General features: G+C 43.3%; 1 protein-coding gene across 3 annotated transcripts in view; it reads right to left on the reverse strand.

Moving 5' to 3' along the window:
* Positions 1-749: 749 nt before the first annotated feature.
* The window catches only part of LOC131891967 (uncharacterized), a 28,041-nt gene continuing 13,450 nt past the window's right edge, over positions 750-15,340 (reverse strand). The window contains exons 3-4 of one of the 3 annotated variants that reach the window (XR_009374504.1): positions 1,269-2,429; positions 750-1,206 (exon numbers count right to left, since the gene is read on the reverse strand). Coding sequence is in view for 1 of the 3 variants with exons in the window: in XM_059241674.1 (XP_059097657.1) it covers positions 1,560-2,429 (870 nt within the window). In the remaining 2 variants the exon portion in view is untranslated. The other 2 variants (XR_009374505.1, XM_059241674.1) reach the window with 2 other exon arrangements.

The raw sequence follows: 15,340 nt of genomic DNA on the forward strand, positions 1-15,340 counted from the left end.
CAAGCCCTTTGGAAATGATGGCAAACATTCTAGACGGTTGTTCTCCTTGGATTTTGCACGATCCATAAATTCATTTGGAATTGAGATGATTTTGACTTGCGATTTTGGTCATGGACGTTTTTGGTCAGAGAAGTAAACACGGCTAAGAATGGCACAAGGGGTGTGTTTTGGGGGTATGTCACGCTATTTGAAAGTGATGGCTTACATTCTAAGCGGTCGTCCTCATTAGTTTTGGACTTGGGCAAGAGCGGGGAAAGTCTAAAGCATTTTTTCCACTTTTTTCCTTGTATTATATGTACTTTATAGACAACCTATACAGTTGTGAAATCACAGGATTGAATGCAATTGAATGAACTTGTGTTTTTTTTGACCGAAGACACCTTTTCAGCAGCCATGGAATATTTTGTGGTCCAATTTTCAATGTTTCACCCACAAAAGAATTGCATTGTCCGGTCCTCGGAATTCTTATTGCAAATGTGTGCATGACTCTGGTCTGCACGTTGCCATCTCTGAGATATTGGCCATGGAACTCCTTCTAAGAACGGATCTTGAGGGCCAACCCAATGCGAGGGCCAACCACTTTGATTTATGTATAGAGGCTAACACGCCTTGTTAGGTGACCATTCTACCCCCAAAATCGTGTGTTAGACGGGTTAGGCAGGCCCTCAAATTTTGGGTTAGACTTTTCCCGTTGAAAATTCATAACATGAGGGCCAACAATGATAGTTTTGCAAAGTTCACGCCCCTCTGGAGGCGTTCTCGATCCCCCTTCAAAGACACATGCAAAAACGCGTCCTAGGACGTCCCAGGAAAGAGGAAAAACCACCCAGGTGGCTCACATTTGAAATCGTGGCAAGGCTAGCCCTAACCTAACCTAAACTATTGTGATGTGAAATTGTGAAAGATCTGTTCACACCAACACGTTACCATTCACTTGGCTATGAATTTACCAATGCGACGATGATTTATTAATATGACAAATGTTTGATCAATCCTCCAGATTTGCTTTTAAACAACCTTCTATGTTTTGGGAACGGAGTTGCAGGCATGCCCTTTGAACTGCTGGAATCAAGACATGGGACCACTTCCATCCGTTGGTGTCCAGTTCTTTTTTCATCTTTTGACAAACGTCTTCTGATCCTCCTAAGCATTCCCGATAATGCTGAGATGATCCCAGATGAAGAGGAACGATGTAGTTCCTATATCCTAAAATGAAAATTACACCGGATGATGATCATGACTTGGCAGTGCAATGCTTTTGTTTTTACCCATGGAAAAATCTGCGACAAGATGCATGGTTAAGAAATCAGTGGCATTTGGGCGAGCTATATATTTGGATCTCTTTGGAAAAGGGAAGAATGTTGTCAACTTATGAACGAGTGCTTGTGTCCGTAATTTGTACATCATCTTATCCAAAGTAATTCCTGGGTGGCTTTTGACGAACTCCTGAATAACAATCTGAGCTTCACTGAAATCCTTAGGAAAAAGTTCATTCTGGAAGGCGTAAGAGCCAATGTCTGAAGTATTTCGTTTTGCACCCTCCTGATGGATGGTCTTAACTAGATCATTAAACTCATGAGGTCATTTCTTGGTAAAAGAAACTCATCAACGTCCACGTGGATAAGAAACTCGAAACGATTAATGGCTCTCATCTTGCAATCATTGATGGAGACGATTTGACCGATTGCTAAAATGTGTTGGGTAGAGAGCTTAAGAGTCCATTGAAGGACAGTGACCAAACCTTGGGCCTCGTAATGGTTCAAAACAATTTTAGCCCCCTTGCCAATTTGGTAATCATAAAACACAAAATGAGAGACCCCTAAAATCTTGTACATCTCTAAGAATTCGATCAATTGAAAAGTGGAATTCCAGTTGCGAAAGAACGGTCTTACGCAAACCACAAACGTTCCTGCAATATCCTTTGAATTCAGGCGTGGTAATGTATGAATCTTTAGGTTTGGCGTTGAGGTGTTAGTTTGATCAGGCGGATTTATGCTCTTCAGGCTGACCCATTCAGCCGCTAGTCGGATTGATTTGGACGTTCGGGAGAGGTCACATTCATAACTTAGGAAAAAGTAAGGCTTCTTCTCACAGCAATGCCGAAACTGAATATTAATAGGCAACGTAGCCAGCAGTTGGCCGTCCTCTTGAAAAATGTCACAAACGATGTGGGGTAAGTCAAGAGCGTAATTCTGAGGGGAAGCACTTAAAACTCGAATGAACGGGTAAGAGGCATTTCGCTCATCCAAGAAAGCAGAGTAAACAAATATGGTATGACCTTGGATCTTTCCCTTACGCCAATCATCATGCATTTGGTCTAAATTCCATCTTGGATGCGAGACGTTGAGGGGTTCCATTGGGTGAGTAATTTCCTTGATGTAAGCGATTTTAGTGGGAGCAATTATTTGATTTTGATCTGTCATCATCATCTGAAAACGGAAAAAAATAATTGTTTCTTTCTTTGGCTTTTCATGGGCTTTTCTAACAACGATAGAGAATGTAATACTTAGTAACCATTACAGCCATTGAAAGGGTATATTTTGTCCATTTTTACCTTTTGATCTAGGAATGATATTTGGTCTACAACCGAAATTCGAAATTGATTTGGCAGACCGAGCTACTCCTTGAATGAAGGGTTGATCTTGACTGTTATTTGGTAAATCTTGAAGCAGGATTTAAGCCACACTTAGGCAAGTTTTTGATTTCAATTCCTGATCAACCCTTTGGTAAAGGACTAGCTTGGCCTGCCATCTCAAGTTTGTTGGTAGACCAAATGTTGTGTCAAGTTTAAAAGGTAAAAAATAGACAAATTTGACCTTTCATTTTAATAGTACAGTGGATTACATTCCCTGTAGCGGTTAAAGACACCAATGAACATCCAAACCCAAGAATAAAGTGAAAAATATCGACTGCTGTTTCGGAGCTCGCCGTCATAAGACACATATTGTTTTTAAAAGACCACCGTAAGTGGTATCTAAAGTTTCTCCAGTTCGGTCTTGAGAAGTTCACTAGGAGGAAGGGATGTTCAAAGATGGATTGCCCTTTTTTCCATCCCGTACATGTGCCGTCAGTCCATGAGACTTAAACCGTGCTTTAATATACAAAATACCACCGTCCAGGCCCGGCTATATTTAAACGTCCATTGTCTGATTTCTAAAAAAGAGAGCACGAAAGTTAAGATCTTAAAAGAACTAGCCGTTGAGAGAGTGATTTCGTTCATCTCTATAAAAGAAACCTGGTTGCGGCCAAGGGTCTTAGATGAAGAACTAACCATAGTTGGTTTCAACTTAGTTCGCTGGGATAGGATACGCGCTGATAATCCCATGTTCCCACATGGGGGTGTATGCCTATATGTTAGGAATGGTTTTTGTCACGTACAAATGTCATATGTCATACATTTTCTTTGTTATTGAAGCAAAAGGAACAACTTTTGTAAATTACCATCTCGGAATTTAGCTCCGATTAGTATATTAATCCACTGAAGACCTACAAAGAGATAGTAATTTAAAAAAGTAATCAATAGATGTTGAGAGTAACTTTAGTTTAGTCGTGTTACCAACTAAGATCTTATTCAATTCCATAAAGCATACGGTAAGACACCACGCTTTCTCGTATATAAAGCTATGTTTCTCATGAATAAAGGGCAGTCTACAATTTACCAACTAGACTGGCACTTGTTTCATTTTTCTAGGAAATACTAAGTCTCGTATCTTGATCTCATTAGACTGGATTCGAGCGTTACATGGCGATCGTGACATTTCTTTCCAGCTTTTTTTAATAAGCCCTTTCCAATCCGTGGTCTTCTCATTTTTTTCCCTCTAGCTCCTCAAGTTTTCGCTTCACCAACTCCAAGAATTTCTTTCAGCATTTCGTTTCAGCTTTTCTTTCCAGCACTTCTTCATACGCCCTTTCCATTACGTGGTCTCTCTTTCTAGTCTCTCTCCTTTAGCTGTGGGGACGTTCAGGCAAGCTCTAGCAGGTCCGTTTGTTTGCTGGTACCAGTCTCAGTTTATCTGGGATCTCATCATCCTAATCAAAAGGAGCCTCTAAGGCTAAGGCCTGAAGCCGGAGATTCTCTTGACGACCTCGTAGCACCTCAATTCGATCAGAGAGGGTTAGCATTTGTGCATCATCAGAATTTGAGGGGCAATCCGCACCCTTGACGAAGATATTGCAAAAGTGGAATCACGGCTCCAGGATATGCCATCGATCCAGCGGTCCAGCCGTTCCCCTGATCTGACAATCCCATCGGATGTTGTGTGTTTTGAGGACTTAGACGTGTCGAGCCTTAAGAAATTTTTTCCAGTGGTGTGATATCAAATGGTATAATTATCCAAATTGAACTACTGAATGCGTTGACGATAAGGTGATTCCTAACAACTGAATCATAGGCCAGTTTTTGATCCGTATCCTATGAAATAAATGACTTGATTTTAAGTATCTTCGTATTGCCACTGCCATGATGTATCTAACCATGGCGCAGTTGACTCGAACCAAGTTCCCTTCAGAGTGATACAAATTTGGGCAGTGGTTCCATAGTTCTGGACAAATCACCAACTGCAAGAGGAGAAGAAGCCCCTTTCGAGCATTGCTGGTACCGTCTTCAAATTTGTCTTAGTCGTGGAAAGGTACTTAACGAGTCGTTCAATATGTCGAAGGAGAAGTGTCCAATGGAATTGTTGATGAAGCTGTCCAAAAACAAATGGAGGAGATGCGGGAGGAGACCCGTCGTCGAGATGAAGAGACTAAGCAACGAGAGGACAGGATCTTGAGTGAAGCTCAGGAACGAGAGGAACAATTGATTGGGATGTTGAACCAACAAGATCGATCTCAAATCCAAGGAGCATCAAATGCCCCACAGGCATCGTCAAGCACTACTGGGACACGGGCAATCAATGTGGACAGACTCATGTTGAGTTGTACGGCAACCTTGTCAGATTTTGTCACCTGGAAGGAGGGTTGGGATAACTTTTTGCTTTGCCAACACCTCGACACTCAATCAAGACCAGTCCGCGTGGCCGCCCTCAAGACTTGTATGGATCAAGATCTTCAGAGATACATTCTTCAAAAGACAATCGTGGTCCAACCAGATGACGATATAAAGGAGATCATTTCGGCCCTCAAGAAGTACATCAGAGCCCAGAGGAACCCGCTCCTTGATTGTATTGAATTCTACAAACCGGGCCAAGAGAGTGGAGAATCCTTCGATAACTTCTATACACGTCTGAAAGAACTGTATGCCACTTGTGACTTTCAAAGTGACCCAAAGTGCTCCACATGCCATGATTGAGGAGACAACCAACCAAATGAGAGACATGGTAGTTTGTGGCATTCAAAGCAACGAGACAAGACACAAGTTATTGGCAGAACAAAACTTGTCATTGGCGAAATCAGTGCAACTATACCAAGCTGAGGAGGCTGCTACATTATCTTCTTCGAATATGGGAGGCGCATTCATCAATAAAATCTTGTCCTATAAGAAATCGACACGATCGTTGAAGCCAAAGTACAGATCGAACGCCACCCAATTAGAATCGATGTGTCACTCCTGTGGTTATGCAAACCACAAGACGAATTCTGCTTGCCCCGCCGCAGAGCGAACATGCAATTCGTGTAACAGAAAGGGTCATTTCCAAAGCATGTGTCAGAAAAAAAGAACAAGAATGTCTGGGACCCCAGCGTTGGAAGTCTCCTAGTTGCTAATATCCAGAACACCGGAAAAATAATCTTGAAATGCCGTCCCACCATGAGCAAATCATTTGAGAAAGTGGCATGGATACCTGATACTGGAAGCGATGTTGAAGCAATTGACCTCGCGAACTTCAAGAAGATGGGCGGTTCAATTGATATGCTAATGCCCCGATCAAGAGGTTGTGCGTGACGTCACCGGCACGCCCCTTGAAAGTTTAGGATGTTGTCCTGTAGTGTCTTGGTAATGACGAGATCACGTCAGTAGTTCATGTGTTCGAGCATGTGAACGGAGCTTATGCATCTCAAACACTCCTTAAGTCTCTTAAGTTCTTACCTGAATCATGGCCAGACCAGGAGGTCGTAAAAGCTGTTTGTCGACTGGAACAAACAAAAGAGACAGAAAGCAAACTCTGTAATGAGTTTAGCGATGTCTTTGACGAGAAGAACCTGAAACCCATGAAGGGGTCTCCAATGACAATCATCTTGGAAGATAATGCAATACCTCATCAAGAGAGAAATGCTCGAAACATTCCAGTTGCTTACGAGGGACAAGTAAAAAAGCAGTTGGATGATATGTTGGATGATGTCATCATCGAACGGGTGGTAGAACCATCTGCATGGTGCCATCCAATTGTTGTGGTGAACAAAAAGGGGACTAGTGAGATACGAATGACCGTAGACCTGAAGAAGTTGAATTCTCAGGTGAAACGCCCAGTGCACCCCATGAAAACACCTAAGGATATGGTGGTAGGCATGAACGGAGCCCGTTACTTTACCAAGTTTGATGCTCGTCATGGATTTTGGCAAGTCCCATTGGCTGAGGAATCAAGACATATCACCACATTCATCACCCCATGGGGTCGTTTTAGGTACTGCCGTGACCCTCAAGGCTTTATAGCAGCCGGGGATGAATTCAATATGAGAACCGATCAAGCTTTTGAAGGAATTGGTAACCTAGCAAAAGTTGTGGATGATATCATCGTGTATGACCGTGATCTCCAGTCTCATGAAAAACGAGTTCGTGAAGTGCTCCAGAGAGCACGCTATCATGGGATCACATTGTCAGGAAAAAAGTTCGTTTTTGCCGAAACAAGGGTTGAATTTTGTGGATTCATCGTGAGCGAGAAGGGCTGGGAAATGGACCCCTCCAAGACCAAAGCTCTGTCAAATTTTCCAACGCCTGTGAATCGCACCGACCTCAGATCATTTTTCGGTCTCGTCATGCAATTCAGTGATTTCACACCCAGTATTTCTGCGTTAGCCGAGCCGTTGCGTGGATTGTTGAAGGAGAAAAACTCGTTTTTATGGGAAAACGAACCCTCCGAAGCCTTTCAGGCGGTGAAAAGAAGTCTCTCTTCGACCCCGGTGTTGGCAAATTTTGACTTCCATGCTGAAACACGATTAGAAACAGATGCATCGCGCACTCGCGGACTGGGTTACATTTTATGGCAGAAGCAACAAGGTACTCGTACATGGCGATTGATCCAATGCGGAAGCAGGTTTGTGTCTGACACTGAAAGCCGCTATGCAATGATAGAGCTTGAATTGCTTGCAATTGTGTGGGCAATCAAAAAATGTCATTGTTATCTTGCGGGATTGAGGTTCGAGTTGGTGACTGATCACCGTCCGTTGGTTCCAATTCTGAACAAATACACGATGGATCAGATCGAAAACCCACGCCTTTTGAGACTGGTGATGAAGATCCAACTATACCAATTTAAAGCAAGTTGGAGAAAAAGCAAAGACCATGCCGTTGCAGATGCGTTGTCGAGAGCTCCAGTGGATCAACCCACCCAAGAAGATGAACTTGGAGAGGTTGATCAACCCTATGTTCGATGTTTATGCTCGATAACCAACTTCAAAGCAGAGCAATTGCCTGATTTGCGATTGAGAAAGTTGGAAAGCGAAGTGGCGGGTGATGAAACTCTTCAAGACTTGAGGAGGGTTGTTGAGGCGGGATTTCCTCAACACAAGCAACACAAGAATGATCTTCACCAAACAATTCAGCCATATTGGTATGTGAGAAACCATCTGAGTGTGGACGATAATGTGATTCTGAAAGGCCAAAGACTGGTCATTCCAAAATCGTTGAGACGGCAAGTTTTGAATGACTTGCATGCCTCGCACCAGGGCCAGGAGAGAACAAAGCACCGAGCTCGTATTCTGGCCGGGTATAAACAATGATGTGGACAGCATAGTGAAACAATGTCCTGAATGTCGATCATTTCAGGCATCACAGCCGAAAGAGCCATTAACGTTGGAACCAACCCCTGAGCTTCCATTCCAAAGTGTCAGTGCAGACTTGTTTTCACATTGTGGATGGGAGTATATTGTTTATGTGGATCGTATGTCAGGATGGCCATGCTTTGATAAATTGGGTCGCACCTGCGATTCTTCATCAGTGATTAAGTTCATTAGGAGTAAATTCCCGGAAATTGGTGTGCCTGTGAAGATGGTAACCGATGGGGGGCAGCAATTTTCGTCAAGAAAATTTGCAGTTCTGTCAGACATGGCAAATTAATCACCAAATGTCCACCCCACATTATGCTCAATCCAATGGCCATGCAGAGAGTGCAGTTAAGGCCGTCAAGTATCTCGTCAAAAAGACCCCCATCAATGGAGATTTGGATTGCGACACATTTCAAAAAGCCTTACTAGAGTGGCGTAACACACTAAAATCAATCAACGGAAGAAGTCTTTCTCACATGAGTGGCAAAAAAACAGTCGAGGAGGTGGATTTGAAAGAGTACCGTTCTCGTGAAAAGTTTAGAGTGCGTTACAATAGATCGTCTAGAGCATTGAAAGCACTTGTTATTGGTACTCGGGTCGACATCCAAGATCCAAGATCGAAAAGGTGGATGAAAACAGGAGTGGTTGTGGGTATAGGACAACGTAGAGACTATTATGTGAAGACACCAAGCGGTGCAGTATATTGGAGGAATAGACGATTCTTACGGCCATTAACATCTGCTGTGAACCCGTTATTTATACAAAGTTCAAACCATGGCGAAAATACCACTCTAAATAACCCATCTATCACGACACCAAGACGAAGTCAAAGGAAGAAGAAGATTGTCCAACCTTTCAACATCAAAGTAACCAATACTAAGTCATACAATTAGTTCAAAATATTTCATGCTACCAATCTCATTTCGATCTCAAAGGGAGGTGGTGTGATATCAAATGGTATAATTATCCGAATTGAACTACCGAATGCGTTGACGATAAGGTGATTCCTAACAACTGAATCATAAGCCAGTTTTTGATCCCTATCCTATGAAATAAACGACTTGATTTTAAGTATCTTCGTATTGCCACTGCCATGATATATCTAACCATCCAGAACTCCAAGCTGATTCAGACATCTGTTTCTCGGAGTTTTGGAGTAAACTCACGATCTTTGCCAAGAGCCATTACTTGTCTCATGATCACATCAAGTTGGCGTTGAGTACTCTTACTCACGCTGACTATATCGATACATTTCAGACCATTAGGGACCAACCGTTGAGAGTTATTGTAGACACGGTGGCCACTCGGTTTTCCAAAAAGGATTCTCCCCAACTCATCATGACTAAGCTAACCAATTTCACTCGCGCTCATAATGAACCTATTTGTACAGCTATGTTGAGAGTGATGTTGTATGTCGATCAAACGGCTCATCTGTTTCCCCTTGCCAGCAGGGAGGGCAGATCACATTGCGAGCAGCTTCCCAAGCTACGTAAAATCTGTTCCACTGAGGTGTGGCTTCATTTTGAGGAAAAGACGTGGTCAGACAATCGTCATAGGGTCCTCACCCCCATATCTGAGCTTATTGAATTGGCCGAGATGGTTGAGGCGTCATCATCTCACCGTGAATTAGCCACAAACCTTTCAGCTTTGGAGGTGAACGAAGTTCAAACCCATCCATGAATGAAATCTCGGAGCAACATTCGTGACCGAATGCGTTCCACTTCTCGAGAGAGGGCCCAGGAGAGCTGTCATAATGCGTTTGAAGCGTATTGAAACGACCCGTCTCCTTTTCTTTCCCCCTGCAATGCTTCGCCTTTTCGTTGGGTTCAAAAGTTTCCTGAAAAGTTGCTCCCCGCCCGCTTGGTTCCCGCCACTATTCGCCCCCGCCGAATTTCACTCCGAGTGAACTGGCTGAGCGACGCGACACCAAAGGGAGTGGACTGCCCAAACGTCAAGAATACTATGCTCCCGATGAGGAGCGTTCAATCGGACATCACAACAAAACGTGCCATGATTAATAATCCTCCTGCCCCATTGGCAGAGCCTCGACACCTGCCCCAAAACTGGTCTGGTAATCGAATTGGTGGCCAACTTCCCTATAGACCCCCCCTGCACCCAATGATGATCAATTCTGGTCAATGCAACCGTTTCTAGCGCAAACACGTAAAGTGACGTACGTCCCTTCTCATGGTCATAATCGTGGTGGCAATTCCCACTTTTATCAAGGCCCGGGACGTGGGTCGAACCGACAGCAATACAGGACCATTTTCTATTTTCAGATATGATTCCCTCATAGTTGTACCATTGCCTTGTTTGCGTTTTCAGGTTTTCAGACCCACTTCTGTTCAAGGGATTGTGTGTAACTAATCACACAGGTGTATGCCAATTCACTAATTCCCCTTCACCAAATTTCCTGGACTGCCATTTCTTTCTGTTCATATTGGTAAACAGCGCTATCTGGTTTCAGCATTGAAAGATTCCGGATCTAATGCTACAGTGGTTCGCAAAGATCTTCTCTCTTCTCTCGTCGTAGTTATCAACCGCATTGGTTTCCAAACCCTCGCACGTTTCAATGTGCAGCTGCCAATTCTTCTGGGGCTATCACGGGGTCCGTTTTCTTGCGCCTTACGTTCCATGGTAGTAATGAAGAGGCTATATCATTCTATCACCCGTGCCTTATAGCTACCAATTTGGCTAAGCCTCTCATTATATTAAATGATATTCTCGGAAGCACTTACAAACTGTATGAGACGCCCAACACCTTAGATTTTAATCGCTCAGTTTTCGTTGAAACTCCGTTGACGAGAGTTGACGGTAATTCACACCAGTTTTCAGTGGAATTTTCAATTCCCTTTATCCAGTCGAACCGCGACGGTGGCCAGTTGACAAGTGTTGATGACATTGTCATTCACCGCAATACTGGGACCAGAATCCTTTGTTATCTTCAAGTGGACGATGGTTATGCCAAACTCTCTCCATCTACTCTATACGCCATGGAGGTGCATCCTCCCTTTTCTAGCGACTTAATTTCCCCTCCAGTATTTAATGATTCCGCTGATGTGACTGTCGTTGACGGGAAAAGACTGTTCAAGAGCAAAAAGGCTTGCAGTGGCAGACATTTTGGTTAACACACGTACATGAGGGTAAAGATAGAGTTGCCTGATTTGGATACAAGCATTCAACTCAGCTTGGTCGAGTTCTTGGTACAGAGTGTTCTCTTTCAGCATTAGGTACTGATTGGGGTACATGACTCTCAGCTCTTGGCCTTGAGTGGTGGTGATGGGCATGGCTAGATGTTGGTGGACGGTGAAGGTTTCCTTGATGTTGTAAACAGGGACTGGTACAACCACTCGTAATTGTCCCTGTCTCATGCCTGTGTGGTAACGAAGTTATAGAAAGCTTCCATGTCCGTGGTTAAAGAAGCTAGTTTCAAGGGTCAGTTGGTTTGGCTGGACATGCGTTTCAAAGCTTCTCGAACCAACTGCGGCTGAAATAGACGGTTCTGCGGATGTCGTCGTCCATTATGCCTGCACTATGCACTATAGTTGTCTATTGCAACTCAATACTATGTAGCTCAGATAAGTTTGTAAAATAACATAAGTCCATTACAATTCAGCATTGTTAAGAACGTAGTCAAATCCGTAATAAATATATTGTTAGTTATGTATTGGCGTAGAAATTCATAAATTTCTATTCAGCAGATGCTTAGTCATCCCAATTTGAAGGTTGCGTTTACACCTAAAAAGATCATAAAGTTGCCTAATTATGTTTCCAGTTATTTCTACGGCATATTATTGTCTTTTTCAATAAAACAAAAAGAATTAACATTTTCCATCTTCTTCGAGATTTTTTAGAAAGCCAAAAGTAGCAAAAAATGTCGCTAAAAACTTACAAAAATGTAAAATTGGCATTCATTTAAGTTAAGTGTCAAAATTCAAGATTAAGCGTGATTAAAGTTGCAATTTACAAGTATGACATTACAATTGCGAAATATTGACATTAGGTAAGTTTTAAGCTATATTGCAAACTATTTTCCGGGTCTTCTACCTGTTTCCAAAACGTGAAATACTTCCATTTATACTTTAGGCGTAGAAAAAGCTTATATATATGTAACACTCAGATCAAGTCTAAAAAGATCAAGATATGAGACTTAGTATTACCTAGAAAAATGAAACATGTGTTGGTCTAGTTGGTAAGTCGTAGACTGCCCTTTATTCAACAAGGAAAAGGAGGAGCTTAAGGCAGAAAAGAGGAGGAGCTTAAGGTGCATGATCCAAATCTGTCGCAACATCTTGGAGCATAGAGTTCCTCTTTGGGATCAGGGTGTGATTCTCTCATGACGATGCTTTAGTTCGTATACATGCCCTCGTGACAAGGTCAAAGGGGACCTTGTACCTTGTCAACAAAAGAAGAACCGGAAGCGTCTCATGAGAGTCCTTGGCTATCATAGTTGCTGGCACACATGACAGATTGACAAATAATTGGCACATGAAGGGGGGAAGAGGTCGAGGAACTGCTGATCCAAGTGGTTTGGGAAGAGTCATAATGCTAATGCATAATGACCTCTTCCCCGGGTGATTGGACCCTTACTTGCCCATTCACACTGTTGATGCAGCTGCGTAGCACCCCAGCTGGGAGCCCCGTCGAACTGGAGCTTCATATCAGCCCCGAAGAACGCAGTGATCTCCTTTGTGATTCACTTGTCCTTTCTGTGGGTCCGAGTTTTGGTGACTTGGCTAAATCATCCTCTTCCTCTTTCCCGTCCCACATCAACCCCCCTTTCTCAACGGATGGCCCGATTTAACTCTCGGCTTCTCTGGTGGCCCCATCAACTCATGAGGCAGACACTCCATCCATTTTGCCTCTTCCCGATCAATCCCGGCCAGCGCAGCTGCTCAACCCCCGTCTCCTCAACCGTACGCCCCTGATCTCGTTACTGCTTTTGCATCCACCAAAACTCCACCCTCTCTCCCACCTGCTCGCCCCTCCTTCCCCCACTCTCATGACAAACGATCACGCTGGTCCGCGCCTTCCTCACATCCCCCCAACCTGCACTTCAATTCACCGTTCCTCCTCCCTTCCCCTACAGGATGCACCATCCGATCCCCGAATATCAAATCCCGTTGGAACCAATGCACGTTCTCGCGGTGGGCCCCCTTCTGGCTCTTCACGGCAGCACTCGCCCATCGACCTTCCCGTCTTGGCGTTGGCACAGGACCAAGTCGCCCTCTCCGTCACTGGACCTCAGCTCTTCCCGTCAGTCTCACCTAGCCATCTTTTCCCGCGCTGACCTCAAACGTGAACTATGTAAAAGGCTTCGCCGTTCCAAATTCATCTCAATCTCATTTTCTCTCTTAATGCTTCCATCTTATCCCATGTTCCAATCAAAGTCTTTTTTCGAAATTCGAATTGTTTTTTCATGTGCCAATTATTTGTCAATCTGTCATGTGTGCCAGCAACTATGATAGCCAAGGACTCTCATGAGACGCTTCCGGTTCTTCTTTTGTTGACAAGGTACAAGGTCCCCTTTGACCTTGTCACGAGGGCATGTATACGAACTAAAGCATCGTCATGAGAGAATCACACCCTGATCCCAAAGAGGTACTCTATGCTCCAAGATGTTGCGACAGATTTGGATCATGCACCTTAAGCTCCTCCTCTTTTCTGCCTTAAGCTCCTCCTTTTCCTTGTTGAATAAAGGGCAGTCTACGACTTACCAACTAGACCAACACATGTTTCATTTTTCTAGGTAATACTAAGTCTCATATCTTGATCTTTTTAGACTTGATCTGAGTGTTACATATATATAAGCTTTTTCTACGCCTAAAGTATAAATGGAAGTATTTCACGTTTTGGAAACAGGTAGAAGACCCGGAAAATAGTTTGCAATATAGCTTAAAACTTACCTAATGTCAATATTTCGCAATTGTAATGTCATACTTGTAAATTGCAACTTTAATCACGCTTAATCTTGAATTTTGACACTTAACTTAAATGAATGCCAATTTTACATTTTTGTAAGTTTTTAGCGACATTTTTTGCTACTTTTGGCTTTCTAAAAAATCTCGAAGAAGATGGAAAATGTTAATTCTTTTTGTTTTATTGAAAAAGACAATAATATGCCGTAGAAATAACTGGAAACATAATTAGGCAACTTTATGATCTTTTTAGGTGTAAACGCAACCTTCAAATTGGGATGACTAAGCATCTGCTGAATAGAAATTTATGAATTTCTACGCCAATACATAACTAACAATATATTTATTACGGATTTGACTACGTTCTTAACAATGCTGAATTGTAATGGACTTATGTTATTTTACAAACTTATCTGAGCTACATAGTATTGAGTTGCTATAGACAACTATAGTGCATAGTGCAGGCATAATGGACGACGACATCCGCAGAACCGTCTATTTCAGCCGCAGTTGGTTCGAGAAGCTTTGAAACGCATGTCCAGCCAAACCAACTGACCCTTGAAACTAGCTTCTTTAACCACGGACATGGAAGCTTTCTATAACTTCGTTACCACACAGGCATGAGACAGGGACAATTACGAGTGGTTGTACCTGTCCCTTTTTACAACATCAAGGAAACCTTCACCGTCCACCAACATCTAGCCATGCCCATCACCACCACTCAAGGCCAAGAGCTGAGAGTCATGTACCCCAATCAGTACCTAATGCTGAAAGAGAACACTCTGTACCAAGAACTTGACTAGGCTGAGTTGAATGCTTGAATCCGAATCAGGCAACTCTATCTTAACCCTCATGTACGTGTGTTAACCAAAATGTCTACCACTGCATGCCTTTTTGCTCTATTTTGAGGTGAGACCACCCAAATCCAGCAATAATGCCCCTTCGAACTCCAAACCAGAACCCAGAATTTAGAGCCGACCAGGTAGGGCCTCAAACTTTCATGGTATTAATCCGCTAACCCGCCAAGTCACAAATTCATTGTATTTCATTTCCAAATTAATCCGCCAAGTCACGTGTTCCAATTGGACTGCTGACATCCAATATGCACCTGGAGTCACCCCAATACACTTCTACAACACCTCAACCACAACCAACCCCACAGCCACATATAGCCCGAGGAACTCCAACAAGCTCTATTCCAGTTGAACCATCCGGACCTCTACCAATGTCGGAATGAATTGCTGTGGCCCACAGGATCCCCAGGCCCACCTCATGGTGCCACGCGGCCAACGTAGGATTCAAACTAGCAACGGTGATTGGTTTATGCATTGGGCTGACGATATTCAGTATCAAGAACTATACGAGTTGCAGCCATACCTGGGTCTCTGCTACGGAAGAGCCACAATTCCAAGCGACCCGCTCCAACCCATCCTTAGTAATGATGGTGCGAGTTCATAGTGCATTTTGTCAGAGGAGGGTAACTGTAGTGAATCAGCATTCAA

This window comes from Tigriopus californicus, chromosome 12 (genome assembly GCF_007210705.1).
Source record: "Tigriopus californicus strain San Diego chromosome 12, Tcal_SD_v2.1, whole genome shotgun sequence".
NCBI lineage: Eukaryota > Metazoa > Arthropoda > Copepoda > Harpacticoida > Harpacticidae > Tigriopus > Tigriopus californicus.